General features: G+C 43.4%; 1 protein-coding gene across 8 annotated transcripts; it reads left to right on the top strand.

The window, feature by feature from the left end:
• Nucleotides 1-27657, top strand: ZNF774 (zinc finger protein 774). 8 transcript variants are annotated; one of them, XM_043982966.1, is made up of 6 exons: nucleotides 226-1076; nucleotides 7775-7897; nucleotides 8392-8498; nucleotides 10269-11423; nucleotides 12372-12435; nucleotides 26833-27657. In XM_043982966.1, exons 2-6 carry the CDS (start codon nucleotides 7791-7793, stop codon nucleotides 26834-26836), a joined length of 1437 nt encoding a protein of 478 aa, XP_043838901.1. In that variant the 5' UTR covers nucleotides 226-1076; nucleotides 7775-7790; the 3' UTR covers nucleotides 26837-27657. The 8 variants fall into 8 exon arrangements, 7 of the variants coding, with proteins under 7 accessions (XP_043838898.1, XP_043838902.1, XP_043838896.1 ...); XM_043982963.1 differs by lacking the exons at nucleotides 226-1076; nucleotides 26833-27657 and adding an exon at nucleotides 1-160 and having other exon boundaries at nucleotides 12372-12527; XM_043982961.1 differs by lacking the exon at nucleotides 26833-27657 and having other exon boundaries at nucleotides 222-1076; nucleotides 12372-12527.

The following is a 27657-nucleotide window of genomic DNA, read 5'->3' as shown; positions in this document are numbered from 1 at the left end:
GGGCGTTCCTTGCCACCGCAACCTGCGTACAACTCCTAGTCCCTGTCCAGAGTGGCCTGCCCTGAGTCGGGCGGGGCGGCCAGGACTTTCTCGGCTCCAGGGGAATTTCCCTTCCTTCTCCATCCCGGGTCGGGCCGGGCCTGGCCCTGCCCCGGGGGTGGTGAGTGGATTCGTGTTCCTGAGAGAGGGCATGGGGATGGGAATAGGTGCTGAGGGGAAATAAGGCCTTAGGGTGGGAGCTGGGGTGGGGGGAAGGTAGAGGAGGAGGGTCCCTGCGCATGCGTAGACTGAGTGAAGGCAGACCCCACCCCCACCCCTCCCCACTGCCTGGCGTTCCCTAGGGATTGTCGAGTGCGTGTCATTTCCCCCTGGGACTGGGGACTGGCCTAGGTGTGATTACAGAGCATGCCGGGAGCCAGAGTCCGCCTAGGAGCTCTCCTGGGACCACAATTCCCAATATCCTCCGCGTCATTGGCCCACCCCCGGGCCTCTTTGACAACCATTTGAACCAATGGAGAACGGAAACTTTAAGACGCGAAGACGTTAAATCAATGGCAAGCGAACGGGGTGGGCGCTTTACGTCACACCCTTTCCCTAAGTCCAGTGTGGGCTCGCCCCAAACCGGGTGGCGGCCGGCTGGACTCTCCGGGCTCCAGCCCCCGGCTCAGGGCCCTGGCTAACATTCCTTCCTCTGGCTGGGCCGGCCCGGGGGCGGTGAGTGGATGGCTGCAGGCCTGGGGAGGTCAGCGTTGGAGAAGGGACTGACTGGTGGCTCATGCTGGAAACTTGGGGAAGCAGGTGGGTGGTCTGCGTACAGGACGCTTCCCCCCTCCGTTCAGAGGAGCAGCTGACATCTGTGCAGAGGGCTAGGAGCAGGGGGCAGGGGGCCAGACAGTACCGCCCCCCCTTTACCGATGACGAAACTGACACCCCGACTCAAGAAAGGGGCTTCTTCCCCAAGGTCACATGGTTGGGAAGCCCCGGAGTCCAGCCTGGGATCTTCTTAGTCAATCATCAGCAAGCATTTATGCAGCGCCTGCTGTATGCCGGGCACTGTGCTAGGAGCTGAGAAACAGGTACCGAGAATGAAAGGACCCCTACTCACACCGAACTCACGTTCTAATGGGGTGGGACAGTATGTACAGATATTAATATATAGAGCATAAATAAAAATAATAATAGCTAACCATCATATAGCGTTGTAAGGGTTGCAGAGTGTGTGTGTGTGTGTGTGCATATGTGTGTGTGTATACAATCTTATTCTATTCTCACAACTCTGGGAAGTAGGTTCTTCCATTTTACAGATGAGGAAACTTGAGGCAGACAGATTGTGCAGTGTCCGAACTTGGGGCTCCCTGACTCCAAGTCCAGGGCTCTCTCCACTGTGCTGAGTAGCAGCCTTTCTATAAATATAAAGTGAATAAATACAAATATATACAAGAGAAGATAGTCTGGGTGAGAGGGAGGGCACTAGCTGTTGCGGGGGGTGGGGGGGCCTTTAAAAATCCTTCATGAAGGAGATGATGCTTGAGTTACATCTTAGAGGAAGAAAGGGACTGAAGTAGAGGTAAGGAGGAAATGCTTTCTGGGCATGTGGAATGGCCATTAGAGTAGGAGGGTTGAGAGAGGGGGTGTCATGTTTGACATTTCTGGTCTCAGAGAGTGGAAGGGAGAGTAAGGTCCAGTGAGGCCATAGGTCAAAGCCACGCTGTGAAGAACTTTAAAAGCCAAACAGAGGAGTTGATATTTTATCCCAGAAGCAACAGGAAGGCACTGGAATTGTTCAGATGGGGAATTGCGTCAGATATGGATTTAAGGAAAATCATTTTAGAAGTAGTGTGTAGATTGGGAATGGGAAGAGTCTTGAGATAAGATATTTTTTGTTGCAGTAATCTAAGAGGTAAAGTACTAAAACTAAGGGGTAGCCCTCTGAGTGGAAAGAAGGGGCGTAGGTGTGAAGATAGAAAGGACAAGATTTGCTAAGATTTGATTGGATATGTAGGGTGAGGGAGAGGAGCCTGTGAGAAGAGAAGGATAGTGATGTCTGAAAGTTCAGAAAGTTCAGAAGAGGAGAGGGGTTGAGGGAAAGAGAACAAGTTCCCTTTTGGACACATTTCATTTGAATATCTCATTGCTTCCCAGACAACTGTGGCCTCCAATTTTCTGCCCCCTAATGCCAGTAAAAACCACCTCAGTTTCTTTAACTTTTTTTCCCATCCTTTCAGGCATGTACACAGAACTACAAAATCCTTGTATTTTAAAAGTTTGTCAAGGGAAACTGATTCAATATCAAAATAAGGGGATGTCTAAGGGTAAAGAATTTGTATATTCCTCAGCCTTTGCATTCTGTACACCAATTAATATCAGTCTCCCATTCCCTCTTTATATAGGGGGACTTAGAGTAACAGAATGTCACAGTTGGAAGTACCTGAAGAGATCAGTTCAATTCAACAAGTACTATTCACTTATTGCCCTACTGTGGGCCAGATATTGGGAATACAAAGATGGATGTGACACGAGGTTGGGGAGCAGACAGGTATACAAATGACTTCTCTGATAGAAGGGAGACTGTAGAGAAGAGGCATGGGCAGGTTACTATGAGAAATCAGAGCAGGCAATGGGAGCTCAAGAGAGGGCTGTAGAATGGTACAGCGAGAATCACTGGCCTCTTTATTTTACACATGAGATAATCGAGGTCTAGAAACTGAAGCTACTCATCCAAGGTCACAGGTTATCTGATTCCCATCCCTGTGCCTGTTGTAGGTTAGACATCACCATCCTTTGAAGGAAGAGCCCCTTTGGGTAACAGTCTTAAAATGTGTGTATGTATGTATGTACACACACATGTTTTATATATAACAGCTTTTTATATGTGTTTTGTGTATATAACATTTATTGTGTATGTTTTATATCTATAGCAGATATATGTGTATATATACACATCCATACACAGGTATCTGTATATTGATATATTGATATTTTTAGATATATTGACAGATATATACTTGAGAAATGCAATCTATCTCCATGTTAATTGATGCCAGAAAAATCTCTATTGTTTTGTAGATTTTTTATTTAATGTAATTTGTAGTACATCCCACAAAAAGAGCAAGTGGCGATCTACCATCAGAAGACTTTGGTTATAATGTACACGGAGGGAGAACCCTGAGACTCTAGATTAGATCTAGCACTTTAGTATCCTGAGTTTGTTAGAATAACCGTTGGTCACCTTTGAAAGCAAGCTGGTCCTGAGGATTGAAATTTGGGAGCAAAGACTGGAACAGGACGGGGAGGAGGGAAGGATAACCATAGCAAGAATAAAAGAGAAGATGCTCGAGGGAGACGTGCATGCCTGATGTGTTGGAGAGGAGAAGGTTCAGGTCTGCAAGTATTTGAGTGGCCACCTACTATGTACCAGCTGATGACCATATAGAGACTGGAGCCACACTGTCCTTTGTTCTCTAGGAACCTGAATTCTACTGGGAGCTACTAATATCCACAAATGAATAAATGCATGACAATGTATACAAAATACACACATTGTGGTTGGGGGTGAGGAGGCAGGGAGGGTGCCTTTCAATCTGAGGAATCCAAAAAAGCGTCTTGAAGGTAGTTGTATTTGGGCTGAGCTTTGATAGGAACCTGGGATTCTAAAAAGTAGAGGGAAGGAGAGTGTATTCTAAGCCTCTGCACCTGTGGGTAGTGCTTACCTTGGGCCAGGCACTAGCTAAGTTATATATATATATATATATATATATATATATATATATATATATATATATATATATATATATAATTTATTTATTTTTGGTGAGGCAATTGGGGGTTAAGTAACTTGCCCAGGGTCACACAGCTAGTAAGTGTTAAGTGTCTGAGGGCGGATTTGAACTCAGGTCCTCCTGACTCCAGGGCCGGTGCTCTATCCACTGCACCACCTAGCTGCCTCATAGCTAAGTGCTTTAGCTACAAAGAAAGCAAAAACCAGCCTCTGCCCTCAAGGAACTCACATTCTAAATAGGAGAGGCCACATGCAAATCACTATTTCTGTCCCAGGTGACATGCTGCGTATATGGAAGATAATCTCCAATGGGAAGCACTCCCAGTGAGAGGGGAAGCTGGGCAGAAGGGGGGATTTGGACTGACTTAAAAGAAGACCCATAAGCCTTCCTAGGGAGTGTGTTCCAAGAATGGGGGGCGGGGGGCGGGGGCACAGAATATGCTGTACCAGGGACAGCAAGAAGGCAGATGTGTTGCTGGATAAGAGGGGAGTAAAGTATGAGAAGACTAGAAAGATAGGAAGGGCCAGATCAGGAAGAACTTTGAATGGCAAACAGCATTTTCTGTTTAATCCTGGAGGCAACAGGAAGCAACCAGAATTTATTGAGTCGGGTAGTGACGTGGTCCAAACGGTGCTTTAGGAAAATCACTTTGGCAGCCAAGTGGAGAATGAATTGGAGTGAGACGGGGGCACACAGACGGGCAAACAGAGAATGGGAGAGATTTGAGGCAGCGAGACCAGCCAGGAGCCTAGTGCAAACATCTGGGTTTGAGCCTTGAAGGGTCTCCACCAGCGTGGAGACATGGGGACGTACGTAAGACAGGAAGGCAGAAACAACAGAATTTGGCCACAGATTGGATGTGGGACTTGAGTTTGGGAGCCTGCTTAACTGGGTGGAGGTTCGGAGGAGAGGAGTATTTGGGGAAAAGATAAGGGGTTTTCTTTTGGGCATGTTGAATTCATGCCCTGTTTTGGGCAGAGGCGGATTACGTAAGAGGAGAAGTAAGTAAGTTAGTTTGGGGTGAGGAGGAGTAATGTGTGGAGCCAGATTGTGAAGGGCCTTAAATTCCAAAGCAAGGCGTTTATATTTTATTCTAAAGGCAATGGGTAGCCACTGAAGCTTCTTGAAAGGAGGAGTGACATGGTCAGACCTGTGCTTTCGTTATCACAACTTGTTCTGTGTGGAGAATGGATGGAGAGGAAAGAAACTGAATGCAGAGAATCTAATTAGGAAGCTGTTGCAATAGTCCACATGAGTGGTAGTTGTGTTAACTAGGGTTGTTGCCATATAAGAAAGACAAGCCTGGTGATGAGGAATACTGAAGTAGGTTTGGCAAGATCCGGCAACCAATTGGATATGGATAGTGAGTGAGAATTAAGAGTCTGAGATGACTCCTAGGTTACAAACCTAGTTAACTGGGAGAATGTGGTACCTTGTGGGCAGGTAGAGGTGTGTAATGATGCTCACATCTTCTTTAGATGTGGCCAAGGTGTTGATTGGTTTTCCTTGACTATACTTACTCATGAAGCACTAGCCCAGTGCCTGGCACCTACTAGGCTCTTAATAAATTCTTACAAGGAAAGGGCTCTATTAGGCAATAGGAGTGAATGTGACAAAGATGTTAAAAAAAAAAAAGAGGAGCAGCTATTAAACATTTTTTTAGTATACAGGAAAAAAAAAGTTTGAGTACCCAGAATCGATTAGAAATTTTGTTACTACTTAAATTTAATATGCACTTTAAAACACTGCACATAACTGGTTTACAGTTTTATGTACAATCTTCTAGTTCTGATTCTCTGTATTTTTGTGTTTGATGATTCAGTTAATAATAAGAATGAAACATTTTGAAAAAGAATGGTGATACTCTTGATAGGAGTAGGTAAATTGGGGAAGGTTGGATTTAGAGGGAAAGATAATGAGTTCTGTTTGGGTCATATTGACTTTAAGATCTCTGTGGAATATCAAGGGGGAAGATGTCAAGTAGGCATTATAGACTTGGATCAATCTACATAGAGATAGTCCACGGGAAGTATAGAAGCACAGGATGGAGCCTTGCAATATACTTATAATGGGCTTTAAGCTTAACTTTGTTTTGTGTCCTGGGCTCCTTGGGTGAAACTATAGATCCTTTCTCAGAATAATGTTTTTAAATGCATAAAATAAAATGTGTAGATTTATAAAGGAAACCGATTATATTTATTGAAATAAAGATGTTATTTTTTTCTAATCCAAGTTCCTGGCTTCCTTAAAATGTACCTACAGATCCCTTAGGGGTGTGTCCATGACCCCCAAGTTAAAAACTCCTGCTCTAAAACATTTAGCTAGAAAAAATTTATTAGTTTATGCATGTAATAGTAGTTAATGATATGATTACATCTACTCAAAGAGTTGCTGGAGAGTAGAATAATAGATCTAGGGCTGGAAAGGCCTTTAGACCAGCTAATACAACCCCTTCATTTTTGAAAGGAGGTCCAGAGGGAAATCTTTGTACAAAGTCTCAGGGGTAATAGAGACAGGATTCACACCCAGCTCCTCTTACTCCAAATAGTGTCGCTTCCTGCACAATGCTGCCCCCTTGTGGTCAACCATGTTCACATATAAACTCTTTGCAGGCAGGGACCAACTTTACACTCCTTTACATAATTCTGTAAATACTTGCTATTTTGAATGACAGATTCAAGTGATAAACAGCTGTGATTCCCCCAAGCATTTTGTTTTCCCTAAAATAACTTTTGCTTGATCTCTCTACCAGGCTTGTCCCTGTCATTGTCTTGAGTTTTGTCCCTAATCAAACTATTTCTGGTTTCCCTCTATTGAGTTTCACTGTTTTCTTTCTTTAAAATAAAATACCCATTGTATAAAGATGACTTTAAATTCCTCTGGAGAGATTCCTTTGGAACACCACTACATTTGTCTCTGCAGATTGATACCAAACCATTGATGACCACTTGCATACAGGTTTAGAATGAGCTTGTATATAAATCACCCTGACATAATAATAGTTATACAGTTGAAACTATATTTTCCTAGATTGTAGATGAATATATAGTGGGATAGAATAAAAAGTTTTCTTGAAATTAAGATTTTTCCCATAAATAAATGAATGAAAAAATATTAAGCCTTTGCTGCATGTCAAGTATCGTGTTAAATACTGAAGATACAAGTAAGAAAATAAAGATAGTCCCTGTTCTAAAGCATCTAACATGATTTGTTTCTTAGAGAATTCATATTAACAACTGTCCCAACTCTGTGCTAGGGGAAAGATTGGAGCCTCTTGCACTGATGGGAAGATTGGGCAAGGAAAGATTTATGGTGAACAGTCTCTAATGGTTAAGACTAGGAAACTTGAAGTCACACCTTCAATGGAATAAATATTTGAGAATTTATCGACTTATCTCTGTAGCACAGAACATGGCTAGTACCATTAGACCCATGGCATGAGTAGCGCTGAGTGTGAGAAAACAACTTATAGATATGTTGGGAAATGATGACGATGGTGGTGGTGGTGGTGGTGGTGGTGATGATAGCTAACATTTATGCCAAGGCAGTGTGCTAAGCAATTTATAAATATTACCACATTTGATCCTCACATCAACCCTGTGAGGCACGTGCTATTATTATCGTCTTTTACAGATGAGGAAATTGAGGCAAACAAGTTAAGTGACTTGTCCAGGGTCACACAGCTAGTAAGTCTCTGAGGTCACATTTAAATTCTGGTCTTCCTGACTCTTGGCCCAGCACTTATCTATTGTGTTACTTAGCTTCCAAGCTAGAAAAGACGTTGGATTTGGCATCAGAAAACTTGGGTTCAGGTCCCAGCTTTGTCACCTATTTACTATGGGACACTTGAACAGCTTGTTTCTCCTCAGTTTCTTCTTCAGAATGAGAGTGTTAGACCAGGTGATCTCTCAAAGTCCACTGCAGTTTTAATAGTGTGTAACTCTGAGTCAGTATCCAGGAAGTAGCAGATACTAAGTTCAAATCTCTTGTTTTAGGGATTGATGACACTGGATGATGTGGCTGGGGACGTCCGGGAGGAGTGGGTTGTCTGGACCCTGCCCAGAGAATCCTCTGCAGGGTTGCCATCCAGCAGGGTTAGAAGAATGGGCTCTGAATGGGTAAGGATTTCTCTTTTCCCTTTAGAGCCAAAGGTTAAATGCAGTTGCAAGATCTATTTCCCTAAGGGCTTTAGTGATACTGGCCCTTGATTCCCAGATTTGTGTGAGTTGTCATCCTTCAATTCTCTCATCTTCATGGTTCGTCTCCTTACAGAGAAAACCCAGATATCAAACATAATAATCAGTTTGGCCCAGGCCAAAGTCTTTCGTGGGGGTGACAATCATGTCATGTCTTCCATGGACACAAGTAGAACCTTAGTGCTAGAATTTTCACTCATACCTAGGTTTTATTTCTTAAGGAAAAGAAAAAAACGGAAATGTCTTCAGCCCATCATAAGAGACTGCCCTTTCTTCATTTGGACCAGGAGATCCACAAACATCATCACCCTCCAGAGGTTTAGTTTATCTGACAGAGAAAGAAACAAGGCCTGAGTTTGGGGGCACACAACAATAACAAGCACAGACCAATAATTCATGTCCATTTTCCTGAACAGGATTTCCAGACCCACTGTTATCTCCCAGCTTGAGCAGAAAGAAGAGCCGTGGGTCCTGGATCTCCAGAGCTTAGAAGAGGGGGAGATCCTGAGAGAAGCTCACACGGGTGAGAAATGAGCCAAAGCCCAAGAGGGAAAACTTTGTTCATGTTAAGGACTTAGAAAGCTTCACCCTCCATCTTGGCTGCATTACCACCAATTTAATTTTTTCCAGCCATAGATTCATTCTCTAAATGAGCCCAATCATTTTTTAATTGACCATAAGGCATTTTAATTGTGAGAGGCAATAGTGTCTGGACAAGCTAGACCCAAAGCCAAGAAGAGCTGGGTTCAAGTCTCTCTTCTGACATATACTGTCTTTGTGATCCTAGGTAATCACTTAACCTCACAGTGCCTCAAGTAGCTTTCCAAGATGTAGAGGAGGTACCAATATGCCATTGTAGAGAGTTTCCTCACCCAGGAGGTTTTCACACCAATAGAATGATAGGGCCAAGCCCTATCCCTTTTAGTCCTTACTGTAGTGACTAAAATCTGACTCATTTTGCCCAAATTGGATATCTATGGGTGTCCCAAAAGTTTTGGTGCAATTATTTGGGGGGGGGGTAATGAGGTTTAAGGGATTTGCCCAGGGTCACACAGCTAGTAAGTATCAAGTGTCTGAGGCTGGATTTGAACTCAAGTCCTCCTGAATCCAGGGCCAGTGCTTTATCCTCTGCACCACCTAGCTGCCCCATGCAGTTTTTTTGTTTGTTTGTTTTTTTGTGGGGCAATGAGGGTTAAGTGACTTGCCCAGGGTCACACAGCTAGTATATGTCAAGTGTCTGAGACTGGGTTTGAACTCAGGTCCTCCTGAATCCAAGGCCAGTGCTTTATCCACTGCACCACCTAGCTGCCCCCCATGCAGTTTTAAACTTTAAAAACTTCAGAAGTACAAATGCTACAAACTTATGGAAAAAATGTAAAAGGTTAATTATTAAAATTTTTAAATGTATGTTTCTTACCGAAATTCAAAATAACCACTGTTTTGTGCTAGTCGTGGCTCATTAATATTCAAACTTTGTAAAAACTGATCAGCTCTTGCTCAGTGACTGGAAAGGATAGGATTAGTGTTGTTAGCCTTAAGGTCATCCAAAGAGTGAGGTTTTGACCCAAAAGAAAAAAAATCTATTAGAGATGGATTCGGGCACTTAGGTGGGTCAAGAAAGAGGACCTCCTCTACCAAGCTAAAGGTCTGAGAAAGTGTTCCCAGTTACTGTCCCATGTATAATGCATAATGATAGGGTTCCCTGTTTTGTTCAAATTAAACTTTTTTTGGGGGGGCCAGGCAGTGAGGGTTAAGTGACTTGCCCAGGGTCACACAGCTAGTAAGTGTCAAGTGTCTGAGCCCAGATTTGAACTCAGGTCCTCCCGAATGGAGGGCCAGTGCTTTATCCACTGAGCCACCTAGCTGCCCCCTGTTCAAATTAAACTTTAAAATTTGTGATTCAAAATTCACAAAATTAAATGAGTAAAGAAGAAATTTAAATAATTACATTTTCAAATGATGGTTTTTGTAGCATTCCTCTGAGGTTATTAAAGCTTAACACTGCACTAAGATTTGGGACACCCTGTATTATTAAAAGGAATAAACATATGTCTCAAGTTAAAATTTTAGTTGATTTTGCCTGGCCACCTTCAACAAAAAACCTGGGCATCTTAAATCAGTGATTTTGATTGATTATGTTCTATAGCTTTTAAATGAATTTTATTGGAATTTGGTGCAAAGATAGAGACTTCATAGAAAGAGCAGTTGTAACTTTCTTTCCTCATCCCTACATTTCCTTTCTTAGTGGAAAAGGAAATATTTGATTGTCTCTCCTCTCTTTTCACTTTTTCAGACTTTGAGAACCAGGTGGAAAAGCTGAACCAGGAAGTTTCTGAGGCAGCAGAACAATTTGGGCCATCTTTAGGAAGGCCCCAGAAAGATATTTCTCAGAATCCTGATTGGGAAAGAAAATGGGAAAGGGAGCATGTATTAGAAAGACAACATGGACCTCTTGCAGGAGAGGGACAAAGGGAACTCCTTTCAAAGGAGAGACATTTAAGTAAGCTCCTAGGTAGATATGTAGGTGAAAAACCCAATGTGTGTGCAGAATGTGGAAAAAGCTTTAACCAGACTTCTTATCTTATGAGACACCTGAGAACCCATACTGGAGAAAGGCCATATAAGTGCCTTGTATGTGGGAAAGCCTTCAAACAGAGCTCAGACCTTGTCACCCACCGGCGAACACACACTGGAGAGAAACCCTACAAATGTAATGGGTGCGAGAAAAGCTTTGGTGACAGCTCAACTCTCATCAAGCATCAGAGGACCCACACAGGCGAGAGACCTTATGAGTGCCCAGACTGTGGAAAGACCTTCAGTCGGAAGCCACACCTTATCATGCACCAAAGAACCCACACAGGAGAGAAGCCCTATAAATGTCTTGAGTGTCAGAAAAGCTTTAGTCGGAGTTCAAATTTCATTACTCATCAAAGGATCCATACAGGAGAGAAGCCCTATACGTGTAACGACTGTGGGGAGAGGTTTAGCCAGAGCTCAGATTTGGTTAAGCACCAAAGAACCCACACAGGAGAGCGACCTTATAAATGTCCCGAGTGTGGCAAAGGCTTCCGAGACAGTTCCCATTTTGTAGCCCATATGAGCACTCACTCAGGAGAAAGACCCTTTAGCTGTCCTGAATGTGATAAAAGTTTCAGTCAGAGTTCTCACCTTGTCACCCACCAGAGAACACACACTGGGGAGAGACCGTATAAGTGTGATGACTGTGGGAAAGGATTCACTGACAGTTCTGCCCTCATTAAGCACCAACGGATCCACACAGGAGAAAGACCCTATAAATGTGGGGAATGTGGGAAGAGCTTCAATCAGAGTTCCCATTTTATTACCCATCAGAGAATCCACTTGGGGGAGAGACCCTATAAATGTCCAGACTGTGGCAAGAGCTTTAACCAGCGTTCACACTTCATAACACATCAGAGGACACACACAGGTGAAAAACCCTTTCAGTGCACCAAGTGTGAGAAGAGCTTTCGGCAGAAAGCACATCTTTTATCTCATCAAAACACCCATTTAACTTAAGTAATAATACCCTTTAGTTGATCCATTTCTCTTGGTCAACCTCTGTAAGCCCTAGTGAGTAACTTCAGCTACCCAAAACAGAACTCCCGGAAGCAGTCATGACCATTTTTCCGTAGCCCATCCTAACTACCTGTTCCTCAGATTGGAGATGAGTCTCTGATAATGCCTCGTATGTTACTTTGCACAGAGAGGACAGGCAGAAGCAGTTGGATGCTGGTACACAGTGTGTGGCACATAGACATATGATTAATAAATGCTTGCTGATTGATACTCTAGAGGCTTGGTACACACTTATCAAGAGACAGGAAGTAGGTGTGGACTAGCTAAGTTATTAATGGTCTGGGCCCATAGCCTTTAACAATTTAGTGTGCATCTCAGTGGGGGCTTCGTTGAAAGCAAGGAAGGATTTGTATAAAACCGGAAAAGGGTATTGGTTTGTATTTTTCCAGGCATCACTCAGCTGTGTCCTTGGGACAAAAGGAAGCATGGTAGGTTGAAAAGATGGGGTGCGGGTGGAAAGACTTATAGAAGCTTTTTCCAAAGCTTATCTAAAGCTGGTCCTTATTGGACTGTCCAAGGTTATTCCCGAGTTGATTGTACTTTTGTTATTCTCATTTTCTGAGGCATATAGACTGTTCAGCATACCAAAGGCACTTGGAAGAGGACGGTAGTTTGGTGGAATTGAAATCATCAAAAGGGCTAAGTGATAACAGGACTCAGAATCTCTGGGACAACAGAATGGGAAATGGGAGCCCATTTCCTCAGTCTGCTGGGAGATTTGTCCCTTACACCAATAATTATGTGCTTATGTAACCTGAGTCCCTGATTCTATGCATTTTTGTCTCCCTCTATTTAACAGGAATAAATTCCTTAAGTCTTAAGAATGCTTTTCTTCTCCTGGGTTTGGACCACCACCTCATTAGGTATCTCTTTCTTTTGTTTTTGGTGTTGGGTTTTTTGTTTGTTTTTTTTTTTGGTGAGGCAGTTGGGGTTAAGTGACTTGCCTAGGGTCACACAGCTAATAAGTGTTAATTGTCTGAGGTCAGATTTGAACTCAGGTCCTCCTGAATCCAGGGCCAGTGCACCACCTAGCTGCCCCCGTGCAGTTGATTGTTTTTTAAATTTAATTTTTAATTTAATTTTTATTTTTTTTAGTGAGGCAATTGGGGTTAGGTGACTTACCCAGGGTCACACAGCTAGTAAGTGTTAAGTGTCTGAGGCCGGATTTGAACTCAGGTACTCCTGATTCCAGGGCTGGTGCTCTATCCACTTCGCCACCTAGCTGCCCCTGCAGTTGATTTTTTAAACCTGTATTGAAATTTACCTTTATTTTCATTTTCAGTGGTCTAGGTATTCCATCAGTGCAAATTAGAACCTATCCACACTTCATTCCATGTAATTCTTGGCTATGTCTTTACATAGACTCTCCATAGAGGATCTGTCCAACTTGTTATTTTTCTTCCTCCAGGTCTTTTTATATTTTATATGTTCTTTCATGTAACCATATGCCTGGCTCACATCCTCTCCCCACCATACATATATCATCACGTCTGATACCATGTCATCTTTGGTGGTCCTTGTTGGGTTTGGATTATCAATGGAAGCATAATGCAGCTTGTTCATGCTTACCACTTGTCTCATTTTTTTTCCTTTGGCTCACCTATGACTTTGACAAAGACTGTAGTCTTCTAAGAGTTATAACAATATTACATTGCTGGGAGTCTTTTGAAAAGATAGATCTTTGCTCTAGGGAATAGCATAGAACCATTGAAAGCTCCACAATTTTTTTTTTTTTGGTGAGGCAATTGGGGTTAAGTGACTTGCCCAGGGTCACACAGCTAGTAAGTGTTAAGTGTCTGAGGCTGGATTTGAACTCAGGTACTCCTGACTCCAGGGCTGGTGCTCTATCCACTGCGCCACCTAGCTGCCCCTCCACAAAAATTTTTGACTGCACTTTGACCCAGTGTCTTCTGTTTAATTCTGGATCCCTCATGCCCATCTGCAATATGTGTTCCAAATAAGTTTACCAGTGGACTTGCCATTCAGCCGCATCTCTGTCAGAGCAGTAGACATTTTTAGTCTATTTAATTTTTTCTGTGTGGAGTGTTAGGATTGTGAATCTTATTGAGGAGGTCAAGATACTCTACAGCTTGATTCAAGCAGGACAATATCCTCTTCAAAGAGGGAGCTTCTGTAGACTTGGCCATCTCTAGAGAACCCCCCTTCCACTTAGATCCTCTTCATGCCATTCTTCAGGACTGTGATAAACACATTTGACAAGCGTTTTATGATTTACATGACAATAAGGTCCTTGACAGAGCTGTCTGATTTTACCCTACACGCGAGAGACTCCTTGGAGATGAGCATTTAAGGAGTCATTGGTTCTATCAAGTCAGGTGTTTTGTTGTTGTTTTTAATGGAAAAAAATAGTAGAATCTTAAGATTTCTGTATCCTTTCAGTCTCTTGTGTGACCTCAAAGATGGGATCTGCTAGTTTGGCCTTTAAGTTTAACCCATTGTTCTAACCCATTGAGACTTTTATAGCCTGATTTCATCATCTAGCATGTTAGCTACCCCTCCTGGGTCATCTGTGACTGACAGCATTTGATAAGTAAGACTTTCATCCGGGTCATTCATAAAAATATCAAATAGTACAGGACTGAACAAATCTCAGGTCCTCCAAGTTAACACTGTCCCCTTCGTGACTACTGTTCACTCATTAAACCACTTCTAAACTCATGCTGTTAGCTGATGGCTATTTTTGCAGCTTTTCCACAAAGGTAGTGCGAAGGACTGTTAAAAATTTGCTTAAAATACTGGCGTATCATGTTACTGTTCCCTGAAACATCAATCGAGGAGTCCCATCAAAAAAGAGTCTCTATGCAAGTCTCTATGCAGAGTCTGGTGCCCTGTCTCTCCCCAAGAACCCATAATGCCTTTATAGAGAAAGGCAGAGAAAGGCAGATGCTTATTTTAGATACTGCCTTCTTAACCAGTTCTTCACTCCTGAAATCTCCTTGTGACCTTCAGTGAGCAATGGTGACACAGCATAGGGAACCCCTGAGAGCTTTCGTTAAATTCTAAGGATTCGTAGGTCCTGTCAGTGTTTCCTCAGTTCTCTCCAGGAATGGCTAGTGCTCGTATTCACTGTGCCTAACAAGTTTTGGGAGGGGCTTCATGGCATCCTGAATATATAATAACTCTGGAGAAGCACTGGGCCTCTCTGTTAGCATTAGGTCAACAAATAGCTTTGTTGGTACTCTCTGGCAGCATGAGCAGTCACCACTGGGGCAGTTAGGTGGCACAGTGGATAAAGCACTGGCCCTAAAGTTGGGAGGACCTGAGTTCAAATCTCACTTCAGACACTTACTAGCTGTGTTTCCCTGGAGAAGTCACTTTATCTCAGTTGCCTTAAAAACATCTGGAGCCATCTCCAATCATCCTTATATATATCTTGCCACTGAACCCAGATGTCTCTGGAGAAGAAAGTGAGGTTGGTGACCTTACACAGCCCTCCCTCACTTAAAGCAAGTCATGACATCATCCTGATGTCCTAGCCCTCTTTGAGAACAAAGACAAATAACAAGCTGCCACCACTGCGTGTCTTTTCCTATAACCTCTACTGCGTGACCTCTTATCTGCTGGCACATCTTCATTTTGGGGAGCAGGAAAAGCAGCTTCCTCTTCAGAGGGCCCAACCTTACCCTTGATCATACGAGCTTCATCCCTGTTACTTAGTGACAAATGTTGAGTAGTTCGTTTTCCCTTCCCTTTCTAGCACATTTCAACCTCCTTTTATGTTGGTCTTCTTTGTTCCTTCAAACTTCTCTTTAAAAAGACTTATTCCACACTTTCAAAGATTTCATTTCCTTTGGTAACAAGGAGAATACAGAGCTATTCCACCAGCCCTTATCTTGTGTAATAGGGAGACCAGCCTGCACTTCGTACATGTGTAGCTGGTACTTGTTACTGGTTGAAATAAACCATACCTTCTACAGGTTACCACATAATTTTCTTTGCTTTCCATTCTTGTGGGAAGTGAAGCCTATCATTTTGGTTAAATTTCCTCAGCGCTGCTTTGAGATTCCCACCTTTTTCTCCTGAAGAAATAAGACTTGCTCACCCAGTGTTGGTAGGAGCTTTCTGACAAAGACCCAGAGCAAACAAAAGTCCACAGCAGATTTTTTTTTTTTTGTCTTTCCTCCACCATCTTGGCTCCGCCCCTACAGCTGATTTTTTGCAGGTGTGGTTACTCTTATTCTTTGCTAATGGTCAGAGTACTGATACCACCTTTCTATTTTTCTGTTGTTCCTCCTCTTGAGGATCACGGAGCTTACAAAAGAGTCAGAATTTGGCTACAGATTCATTTGTCTTCCATCCTACTGTTAAAACACCAACTCTAGAATTTGACCAAGTAGGCAGCGTTCATCGGAAAAAGCTGTTGAAGAAGGCATTGCAACCTTCAGTCCGAGCTTGAACCTTATCTGGGAATTAAACCTATTACATTCACCCACGTTCTTTGTTCCGGGGCCAGGGAACCCTGAGAACCAAGGGGTTTGAGAAGGTTAAAAGGGCTAGGGAAAGTATCAGTGTATCATTCCTGTAGAGAAAAGAAAATTCCATGCAGAGGTATCTTAACCCTCTGAAAACACAGAGCATGAACAGTGCCTTGGATCCTTGGAACATGTAATCATTCTCTTTCCAGCTCTTAAAATTGAATCACATTCTTCTGCTGATTCAATCCCCTGACTGATCCTGCTGATGGATTCATTAAGGGCCTTGTTAAAGTTGAGGTCTTAAGCCTCCATCCGAATGAATTTCCAAATCATAAAGGTTTTTTCAACGAGGAAGTAATTTGTAACTTGGACCTTCCTGAGTGCACTATCTATAGAGTTTTCTGATTCCCTTGTATTTGTTTCCTTCTTCTCTCCATTTTCTAACACAAGGAACATAGATGCTCAGCAAGTGATTTCTTGCTCAGGTGACCATGAAGAAACTGAGACATATCCATTTCAATAGTGATTTTCATTCATGTCCTCCAAACAGAGATTTCTAATATTTCTGGTTGTTAGAGTGGTTTCATATTCCCTTTACGTACCATATAACAGATATAAGTATGCCATTTTAAGTTTATTTGTGCCTGTCCACATAGCTTTCTTTATAAGTGTGGCCAGTAATGTTGCACGGCAATAAGTTATAAAAGTAGGACTATGGAAAGGCAGTGACTGAAGAGGCGAACGGGCAATGGGAAAATGGTTGAATTGGTTTCCTGAAGTTGAGGCTGCGTAAGGATCAGTGTCCCTGGCTGGTGTGTAGTGAATTGTGAGGCCTCACAACCCCAGAGCAATGGAGGGGAAGGGTCAGGCCACACCACAACCCACGGTGCAAATGAGCAAAGGCCCTCATTGGCTGAGCCTAAGTGAAGCAACATATGTCGGACTCCTACAATCATCAAGAATGTGTCAAGCTGAGCATGTTCTTCCAAATACACTTCCCCATCTGCTGTGCCACAGCGTTGTGGGAGGAAGATGGAAGCAATGAGCTTCCAAGTGTTGTAAGAGCCAGCTCCCCTCCCTTTTCTCCTCACTCTTCCCTTAGAGAGATAGAACCACAGTCCAGCAGCTTACTATGTCTCATGGGCCAGTCAGTCAAAGCTCTCAGTGGAACAAACCCTACGTATTACTTTGCAGCCCTGCTCCTTCCTAAAACCATCTCATAACTAGCCTCTTCCTGAGACAGACAGGTCTCTCACATATAATTTATACACAGAGTCCTTGCCAGTTTACAGTTGTCCTTCTGTGTTATTTAGCTGTTTTAGTGTCACTGTATCCAATACACATCCACATTAGTCTCTTAGATTGTAAGCTCTTGAAGGGCAAGGTACAGGACTGTGTGACTTGCTTTTTTTTTTTTATATACCCAGGACAGTATTATAATCATTGGGTGCTTAAAATAAATGATTTTGACCATGGTGGTGAAGTTTACCTTTAAGAAGTTTTATTGATAGTTTTTGTTTTTCATGTCATGGACATTTCTTGATCTACCTTGGATCCCTCAACCCCAACCTTAGAACTCTATCTTGGCGCAGGAAAAATGTTGTATAGTTGTATCCGACTCTTCATGACCCTATTTGGGGTTTTCTTGGCAAAGATACTGGAGTGGTGTGCCATTTCATTTTCCAGTTCATTTTATAGATGAGAAAACTAAGGTAAACAGGGTTAAGTGACTTGCCCAGGGTCACACAGCTAATAAGTATCTTAGGCCAGATTTGAACTTATACCATGTTTGTGCATCCATTTACCAATTATTGTCAACCTACTTGCTGTGTTGCCACTTCAAGTAGGTTGACAGTGATTGGCAAATACAAGTTAAGTGACTTGCCTAGGGTCACATATCTACTAAGTATTTGGTGTGCCATTTTCAAATACTTAAAGGGCTATTATGTGGAAGAGATACATTTTTTTTCCAGGGCAATGAGGGTCAAGTGACTTGCTCAGGGTCACACAGTTAGTAAGCGTGTTTCCTTACAAAGAAAAATTTACTGAGAAGATATAACAACAGATGTTATAAACATTTCCCCCCAAAACCCGGGGCACCCTCTCTCATACCATCTCAGTTATGGTGGAGAGTGGTTTGAGACAATTCAATTGCTACATTCATCCTACCAGGTGTCAGGCCAGATTTGAACTCAGGTCCTCCTGAACCCAGGGCTGGTGCTTTATCCATTGCACCACCTAGCTGCCCCCATGGAAGAGATCTTAAACTTCTTCTGTTTGGTCCCAGAGTGGGGAACTAGGGCCACTGCTTAGAATCTAGAGGGAGACAGTTTTGGCTTTTAAAAAGGCAGAACTTTTTAATAGAGTTGTCCCAAAGTGAAGTGGAAATATGGGTTTGCTATCACTGGAGGTCTTCAAGTGGATACTACAGGAATGATATAGAGTATTTGGAGTTAGAGGCCTTGTAAGTCCTTGGCTGCCTTTCTGGGTTTTTGGTTTCTTTATCTATAAAATGGGGAGTTGAGGGGCAGCTAGGTGGTGCAGTGGATAGAGCACTGGCCCTGGATTCAGGAGAACCTGAGTTCAAATCTGGCCTCAGACACTTGACACTTACTAGCTGTGTGACCCTGGGCAAGTCACTTAACCCCCCTTGCCCCTCAAAAAATAATAATAAAATGAGGAATTAGACTGCATGAATTTAAAGTCTTCCAGATCTGGATCTATGATCCTTTGATGAGGGAAATTAGAGAGGGGATCACTATTTCAAATTAGGGTTGGATTAGGTAGTATCTTAAATTCATTCCAATTTATTCAATGATTCCAAGAGAAATCGCTCAGCTTGGACTCGTTACTCAAAATGTGGAGGACTGCTAGAAAAACAGAGGTATCAAAGGTATAGGGTCACCCTTCTGATGACTTGTTTTGAGTCATCAGAGGATGTCCATGGCTTATCGAGGATCAGCATGGAAGTCACCACTAGATATGCTAATGCGTCTGTGCTTTGGCATATGTGTAGTTATAGACCCAAAGTAGACTCCAATTATCTCTCACACAGAAAAAAAAAAGGTAGTGGTGAAGTAGAAGCTACAGATAGAGATTTCAACCTGTAACAATCCTTTCTGCCAGACACAGGATGTTAGTAGTGGTGTTAGTTCAATTGAGTGTTTTCAAAATGTTGACCATAGCTAGGCCCTCCACCAAAGTCTTACCCCAAGCTCTTCTCATGTCATGGAGACCACCCTTGGTTTTCTAAGACAAATGGAGATCTGCTCCAGCAGATCCTCCCAAGAACGGTTTTTAGAGTAGGGAGCAGATGATGGGCTATATGTCCGAGGACTGACTACCTAAATTTGGCAAGGCTCATTGACTGGTTGACATTATGGTGATTAATATTTCGGCCACAACCACTCTCAAAGACCATCTGCCGAGTCCTAGAGGGGTTGAAATTTACCACTGTAGAACAAATAGCCTACCTATATTGACAAAATAAAAAAATCCTGAGTACATATGGGATAGGTAGTGGTCATTCTCCCTGTTATAGGCACTAAATCCCATAGAAGGGAAGTGACTTGTTAGCTGAAAATGTCAACATTTGTACTTCATTTGTGGGGAAAGAAAAAGGTCTGTTCATTTTCCATATTGACAACTTTGGGAATTTTTCCTATTTAAAAAACCCCCAAACTTACTCTCATAGGTTGGTCACAGACTGTCCTTTTTTTACACTATTGGCCCAAGCATTGAGAACATGCTGCTGACTGAGGCTTAAGATATGACCTTTTTTTTTTTAATTTTTTTTTTTTTTTAGTGAGGTAGTTGGGGTTAAGTGACTTGCCCAGGGTCACACAGCTAGTAAGTGTTAAGTGTCTGAGGCCGGATTTGAACTCAGGTACTCCTGACTCCAGGGCCGGTGCTCTATCCACTGCGCCACCTAGCTGCCCCAAGGTATGACCTTTCAAGAGAGTTGGATAAATAAGAAAAGCTATCCCTCAGCCCATATTTCTACCTCCTTCAGATTCCTTTCAGTTTTGTATTCTATAAAAATGAGGATATTGGATTGAATGAATCCCTAAGATCCCTTACAGCTTCAAATCCTATGATTTTTGCATGAATACAGAGGCTCTTTAGTCATCTGTTAAGTTCAAGCCGAGTCAACAGTATGATGTGGCAGGTGACCCATAGCAGTGGGTAGACAACTGGACTCTGAGCCAGAAAGACCTGGGTTAACATCCTGCCTTTGACACATTCTGGTTGTGTGACCCTGAGCAAGTCATGACTAATCAGTGCCTCACAGTACCTCTCCAGGATCAATCATGAATTGCAGAGCAGGTACTCTTACTGAGAGTTTCCTATGCCAATAAAATCACTTTCCTCCCCCCAAAAGACATTGCATCTAGAATGTAGGAGGTGATAGTCACTCTGTACTCTGTCTCAGTTTTACACAATGGAAGGGATTTTAGGGACTATTGAGTTCAATCCCCTCACTTGCAAATAAAGAAAATAAGCCACAGAGAAGTTCAGTGACTTGTCCAAGGTCACTCAACTAAGTATCTGAGGTGGGATTTGAACTGAGGACTTCCTGACTCCAAGTCCAGTGTCCTGTTCATTAGAACACAGGACATGAACAACCTGGAGTATGTTCAGAGTAGGGTAAACACGGTGGTAAGGAGACTAGAAAACATGCCACTAGATGACCAGTTGACCCGAAGAAGAGAGGACACAGGGCCCATGTGATAGCTGTCTTTAAGTCATTGAAGGGTCACCATGGGGAACACCTATTAGATATGCTCCTTTTGGCCCCGAAGAGCAGAACAAGGGCAACGTCTGTGAGTTGCAGGGAGGAATATTCCTGTTGGATAGAAAAGAAAACTGTGACAGAACTTTCCAAAGCCAAACGTACTGCCCGTTGGTGGATTCCCTCTCACTAGAGGTTTTCCAACACAAGTTTGGAGGATAATGTAGAGGGGAGTCCTGTTGGAATACCAGTTGGTAGATGAGCCAGCCTTTCTGGGGGACCCTTTCAACTTTGGGGTTCTTTGATTCTCTGGTACCTCTATCAGGTCCTGTTTATGATGCTACCTCCACACCTGTCTCAGCAATAGCCAGCTCCCGGATGGTCGGCTTTTTGCTCCCAGGAGGAAAGTCTAGTTTGAAGCTTATGTCGTGATCAGAAAGTTACCTCGAGTGCCAGCAAATTGAACAGTTGAACACATTGAATATGGTAGCGTTGTAAAGATCTGGTCCATTTAGCTTTGGATTCAATGGCGTGTGCAATTGTAGATTTTAGCACTAGATGGGACCTAAGCAATCATTTAAACCAACCCCCTCCCCCCCCCCACGAGAATCCTTTTTGCATATTTATTGAAGGTGGCTGTTCTACCTCCCAACGAACACATCAGTGGGTCACAGCGAAAGGTCACAGGAAGAGTCAGGAGATGGGAGGGACCTAACCCAATTCCATATTGTTTTCTCAAGCCCAAAGAGGTTGTGACTCACCTAAGATCACACAGGTGGTAAATGGCAAAACCAGAATTTGAATGCAAGTTCTCTGAATCCAAACCCAGCTTTCTTCCTTCCTTCCTTCCTTCCTTCCTTCCTTCCTTCCTTCCTTCCTTCCTTCCTTCCTTCCTTCCTTCCTTCCTTCCTTCCTTCCTTCCTTCCTTCCTTCCTTCCTCCCTCCCTCCCTCCCTCCCTTCCTTCCTTCCTTCCTTTCTTTTTGTTTCTTTGTTCCTTCTCCTCCTTCTCCTCCTTCTTCTCCTTCCCCTCCTCCTCCTCCTCCTCTTCCTCCTTCTTCTGCAGAGCAATGAGAGTTAAGTGACTTGCCCAGGGTCACAAAGCTAGTAAATCACCATTTTTTCTTTCTTCTGTACCACCCCACAGACCTGGATTTTTGTCTTCATTTTATTGCTTACTTGCTGTGTGCTTCTAAGTCATTTCATCTCTATGGGCCTGTTTTTTCATCTATGAAGTGAGGGAATTGGACTGTTTGATATTCTAGTTCCCTTCTGGGTCAGTGGTTCTGGAAACTTAGTGATGAGACACTTCCTACTTACCAAGGAAGCCCATTCCATTTTAGCACAGCTTAGGCTAGAAACGGTTTCCTTCTATTAAGTTGGAATTTAATTCTCTGTAATTCCCCCAAGTCACAATGATCTTATCTTTATATGGAGTATAGATGTGCCCATGGGTGCCTTACTGGGTGAGTTTCAGAGACTGGAGTGACTGAAGGAAATAGACTCTTGTCAGAATAGCTCCCTTTCTCTCTAGTCTATAAAAGAGCTACCAGAGGGGGCAGCTAGGTGGCGCAGTGGATAAAGCACCAGCCCTGGATTCAGGAGGACCTGAGTTCAAATCTGACCTCAGACACTTGACACTTACTAGCTGTGTGACCCTGGGCAAGTCATTTAACCCTCATTGCCCCGCAAAAAGAACCAAAAACCAAAAACAAACAAAGAGTTACCAGAGAGAACTAGAAACAAATCAGATGCCCATCATTGGAGAATGGTTATTTAAATTTGTGGTAAGTTGTTGTATGGGATATCACTGAATTATAATAAGCATAGGAAAAATTCAGAAAAATGTATGAAGGTGTATGTGAACTGATGCAGTAAAGAAAGTGGAACCAGGAAAGCAATATATAATAACCACAACAATAGAAATGGAAAGGCAAGAAAACAAAGTTGTTTAATTATAATGACTTAGCTTTGTCACCCAGAAGAATTGAGAAAGTACACCTTTATCTTTGTTTGTTTTTGGTTTTTGGTTTTGTTTTGTTTTTTGCAGGGCAGTGGGGGTTAAGTGACTTGCCCAGAGTCACACAACTAGTAAGTGTCAAGTGTCTAAGGTCAGATTTGAACTCAGGTCCTCCTGACTCCAGGGCCAGTGAGAGCACTGCGCCACCTAGCTGCCCCTATTTTTTGTTTGTTTGTTTTGGGTTTGGTTTTGTTTTCCTTTATCTTTGTTATAGAGATGGAAGACTAGAGTGTGGACTATTGCATATATTGTCAACCACAACTGATAAATTGGTTTGTTTTGTTGAACTATTTTTTTCTTTCTTTAAAAAAAGTTCTTAAAAATTAAGTATACTCCTTACAAACTAAAGACCCTCATTCCAACTCACACTCACAATGATGAGTTCAGTTCCCAAGAACAAAGTTGCATTTCCCCTTCAGAGTTCTAAGGGTATCCCCAAAGGATTGGGAACGCATCTCTAGTATTTTCAGTTCAGGCTCCTGTTCCTATATATTCTCCCCAATTATAGCCACCAGTGTTGTTTCCCAATTTTATTTAACTAATTAGCATCAATTAGTTCTTACAAAGGAAAATTGACTGAGAATATATAACAAGAACAGATATTATAAACATTTCCTCCCCTAACCCGGGGTACCCTCTCCCTTATACCATCTCAGTTCTGGTGGAGAGTGGTTGGAGACAATTCAATTGCTACAAACATTCATCCCACCAAGGCCACTTCCAAATTTAGCAAAGCTGGTGGATGAATCACTGGTATTGTTTCTCCTTTGCTTTTGATTTATGTGGGGTCAAGCAAGCCATTTGGAACTTTGCTCTTCATTGTCTAACTTTCAGCAAATCCCAGCATAGCTTCCAGCCCTGGGCATTGTAGGGTGTTTCATGCACCTAAAACAGGAAAGAGCAAATGCAAATGGACAGGTCACATGTCAGCCTCAGGTCGGGAGGGCCTAAGCTCTCTCCCCATCCAGAGGCTTACCGCATATCTCTAGCACCCAAAAAGCAGCCAGATAGGAAAGAGCCAGGGCCAGACGTGGCTCTGTTTGGCTGGTCAGCGCATTTTAAATTCATCAGAGTGCAGTTCTGGTTCAGTATCCAATCAACAATCCATTTCTTCACCACATGGTTGGCAAACTGGAACCAGTTACAGAACATCTGTATCTGCTCTGAGGTAGGGAGCAGGGTCCTAACATCACCCAGCATCACACCTTTTCCCCTTAGCAATTTGGGGGAATGAATGTCACCCGAAGGCATGCGTTCCCGAGGACTGCTGGAAACAGTTTTTACTTTGGACCAGTCTGGCAATTAGCAGAGAGTGTTTATAGCCTTGGGTGACTTGAGTAATTAGAGCTCCCATTTATATAGCTCTTCAAGTTTGCAAAGCACTGTTATATACCTTCTCTCAGTTGATCCTCAGGACAACTCTGTCAGGCAGGTTATTATGATCACCACTTTACAGTCGAGGAAACTGAGGCTTAGTATTGAAAACAATATCCCTCGGGGCACATAGACAGGGAGTGGAGGAGGTGAGATTCAAATCCAGGTCTTTATTCCTGACTCCTGAGTCCAGCTCTGCTTCCATCCTGTAGGCTGGATTCCCTGCCAGGAGCCTAACAATATTAACTCTGGTGTGGTCAGAAAATTCTGCTGACTCCTGCATAAATGGGAAGTTTTCTCTGGGACAGAAGATAGTCCTGCTGGGCATTAGAGAGGTAGACAGATGGGCATCAAGACCTTTCTTTGCTCATCACACCAGAAACAGAAGTCTGTTCAAGGCCATGGAGGTTAAGTGACTTGCCCAGGGTCACACAGCTAGCAAGTGTCAAGTGTCTGCGGCCAGATTTGAACACAGGTATTCCTGAATCCAAGGCTGGTGCTTTATCCACTGCACCACCTAGCTGTCCCTATGCCCCCCTTTTTTTCTGTGTCAAGACAGAGAAGGGGAACCTCTGCTTCTAGGCAAAGTATTTTCAATTTTGTGGCCAAGAGGCACAAGGGATCAGTCATGAAAGGGTCTAACCTCAGGAAGAGGAAGTCCTTGGTCTCATACCACATCACTGAAGATATGACTAACTATGTCTTCTGACAGACTTGGTAGATGACTCCTAATGACAAAGAAAGGTGTTGCCTCAACAGAGAAGGCTTTCTGGCTTAGGCTGTGTGGATTGGGTAAGAGAGGGAGCTCCAGGTGGGGATACTTCCTGTGAGCAAGTAGCTGGAGCTGCCCAAGACTTGGCTGAAGGCAATGCCTGAAGACGCTTCTTGGGAGCAATGGGGTATTGCAAGGAATCTAGCAGCAGTTCCCCGGGCAGTAAATGACAGAAGGCTGACTGCAAGAAATCGGAGTTATGAAAGCATTTATGACATTGGCAGAAGAGGAATCTGCGTCTGCACATCTACTGGTGACTGGAAATCTACATGGATCTCTGGGAGAGGGCTTTTTCTTGGTGGTTTTGTTTTGTTTTTGCGGGGCAATGAGGGTTAAGTGACTTGCCCAAGGTCACATAGCTAGTAAGTGTCAAGTGTCTGAGGTCAGATTTGAACTCAGGACCTCCTGAATCCAGGGCTGGTGCTTTATCCACTGCGCCACCTAGCTGCCCCCAGAGAGGGCTATTTCACCATCTAAGCATTCTTCCGTAGTGACAAGGAATTGAGCTCAGTCGTGACGGATCTGAAATGCAGAGAGCCCTCCCACTGAATCTGCAGGACACATCATCATTGCTCATATCCTCTCTTCAATGGTTTCTTTTTTCTGAGCTATTCAAGCCATGTAGGGCCAGACCATGTGAGCCCCTGATAACCCTTTCTAGGGGGCACATCAGCTAGGGTAACATCTAGACACCTAGAGATGGGGGTAGGTGGGAAACCAACCAGGACCACCACAGGGAAGCCTCTGCAAGCTTCCTGGAGCCCTACCTGCCAATCTCTTCCTCATTCATACATAACATTGTACTCTGACAATTTGGATGGACTGGTCTGATCGGGGTAGACTAGCATGGAAGGCAATGCAAATCTGACTTAAGCACCTGCTCCCTCCCTCTGAAGTAGGAACCAGGCTGACTTTCTCCACCCTGGTGCTCACTGCTAGTAGGCTGCTCATTGGAGGGTTTCTGCATTGTCCTAAGGTCATAGATTTGAGAGGGGGAAGGGAGCCTGGAAGCCATTTGGCCCAACCTCCTCATTTGACAGATGATGATCTGAGGTTCAGAGTGGTGACCTCTGCTCAAAATCACCTAAGTGGTAAGTGGCAGAACTAGAATTTGAACTGGTTGGGTTTTTTTTCCTGACTCAGAACCAGAGTTGTTTTCTACTTTCCCATGCTGCTTCCCAAGTGTTCTATTTTGTTTGCCATAGTTCTGTTTTGTTTTCTTCATTCTTTGAATAACATTGACCTCCTTTCTTATTGCATCATAGGGGCAAGCCCTATGGAGCATGGGTTCAGACTTAAGGGGGATGGATGGACACATGCCCCTTGGTTCCTATGATGGGGAAGAGAGGTGATGTGTTTGGTCCATTTTTTTTTTTTTTGGTGGGGCAGTGAGGGTTAAGTGACTTGGCCAGGGTCACACAGCTAGTAAGTGTCAAGTGTCTGAGGCAGGATTTGAAGTCAGGTCCTCCTGAATCCAGGGCCGATGCTCTATCCACTGCGTCACCTAGAGGCCGCCTCGTTCAGTCCATTTTTAAGATCACAAATTCTTAACTGAAGATCATGTGCAACCAGAGGCATCTAGTCCATACCCATTTGCCAATCCAGCCTTTACAACCTCACTCCATAACTGTTATAAATGACTGACAGCTGAGTAGGGAGAGCTAGTTGCTCCCTCATCAGGCTTATAAGGAGACTGAGATTCCGGTATTTCTCTCTCCTTTATGCTCCGTTGAGTGCGTTAGGACTTAGGAAGTTCTTTCCTTGGGCTTCCAGGAAGTGGGATGGGCAATATCTTCTCCTCCTCCCCCCAGCTAGGAAGATGAGCACATAACAGTAACTAACATATGATTGCCCAGGTGAACCTGGGACTGGACCTCAAGCCACTGGCTGCCTCCTCACCTGTCTATGTCTTCTCTTTCTGAGCACAGGTGATTGAGCAGCAATCCTGAGAGATGGACCTTTCAACCTTGGAGTTCTGGGCTCTTCAGTCATTGTCCCCTGCCCCTTTGGGAGATGCTCACTACAGCCGGCTGAGATTTGCAGCCCTGCAACATTGCCAAGAGAACAAGAAATGGGTCTTTGTGCTGAGGGGTGGCTTGGGATCTTTCAGGGCACAAAACAGTTTCCCAGCAGCAGTCCAACCCACTATGTCCCTCCTATTAAATTCTAGGCCTAACTCAGTGTCCCCTTGGAGTGCCTGTCCCAAGTACAGGTACCGATGTATTAACTCAGTGAACCAGCTCCTCCAACTAAATGTCACAGTGTGGACAATAGGCATATTTATTGATTTCGATTTTTTTCTGTACGGATAGCTAAGTTGACCTCTTTCAAGTGAGTTATTCAGTAAACATTTATTAAACTCCTTCTAGTGTGTCAGTGAGTCTTTAATGAGAATTAACGAATGTTCAGGGCCCTAATATAATTTGTCTAATATCAGTCAATAGGAGCATCCGGAATATCTCACTCCATGTGGATAGTAAAGATCTAGTCCATTTGACTTCTTGCACAAAGATGATGGTCATACCCTGGATAATAATAGGAAAGGAGGAAGATGAGGGGAGAGGTTGGGCCTCAAGCCAATGAATTCTGGTTTTGGATACGATGAGCTTGAGATGCTAATGGGAAATCCAGTTTAAGGTTTATTTTGTCCTTTGTTCTCAGAGGACCATGACATTGGGAGGTGATGTCATGATTTGCAGTGAATTGGATTTAAGTGAGGGAGGGCTGTGCAAAGTCACCAACCTCACTCTTTC

Source organism: Dromiciops gliroides, chromosome 2 (assembly GCF_019393635.1).
Source record: "Dromiciops gliroides isolate mDroGli1 chromosome 2, mDroGli1.pri, whole genome shotgun sequence".
NCBI lineage: Eukaryota > Metazoa > Chordata > Mammalia > Microbiotheria > Microbiotheriidae > Dromiciops > Dromiciops gliroides.
This window is presented reverse-complemented; position numbering and strand designations above follow the sequence as displayed.

Excerpts from the sequence above, each read along its gene's own strand:
- ZNF774 (XM_043982963.1), top strand. The coding sequence starts at position 7,791 with ATGATGTGGCTGGGGACGTCCGGGAGGAGTGGGTTGTCTGGACCCTGC. Across the intron at positions 7,898-8,391 it reads GAAGAATGGGCTCTGAATGG|GATTTCCAGACCCACTGTTA; the intron begins GTAAGGATTTCT and ends TTTCCTGAACAG. Across the intron at positions 11,424-12,371 it reads ACATCAGAGGACACACACAG|GAATAAATTCCTTAAGTCTT; the intron begins GTGAAAAACCCT and ends TCTATTTAACAG.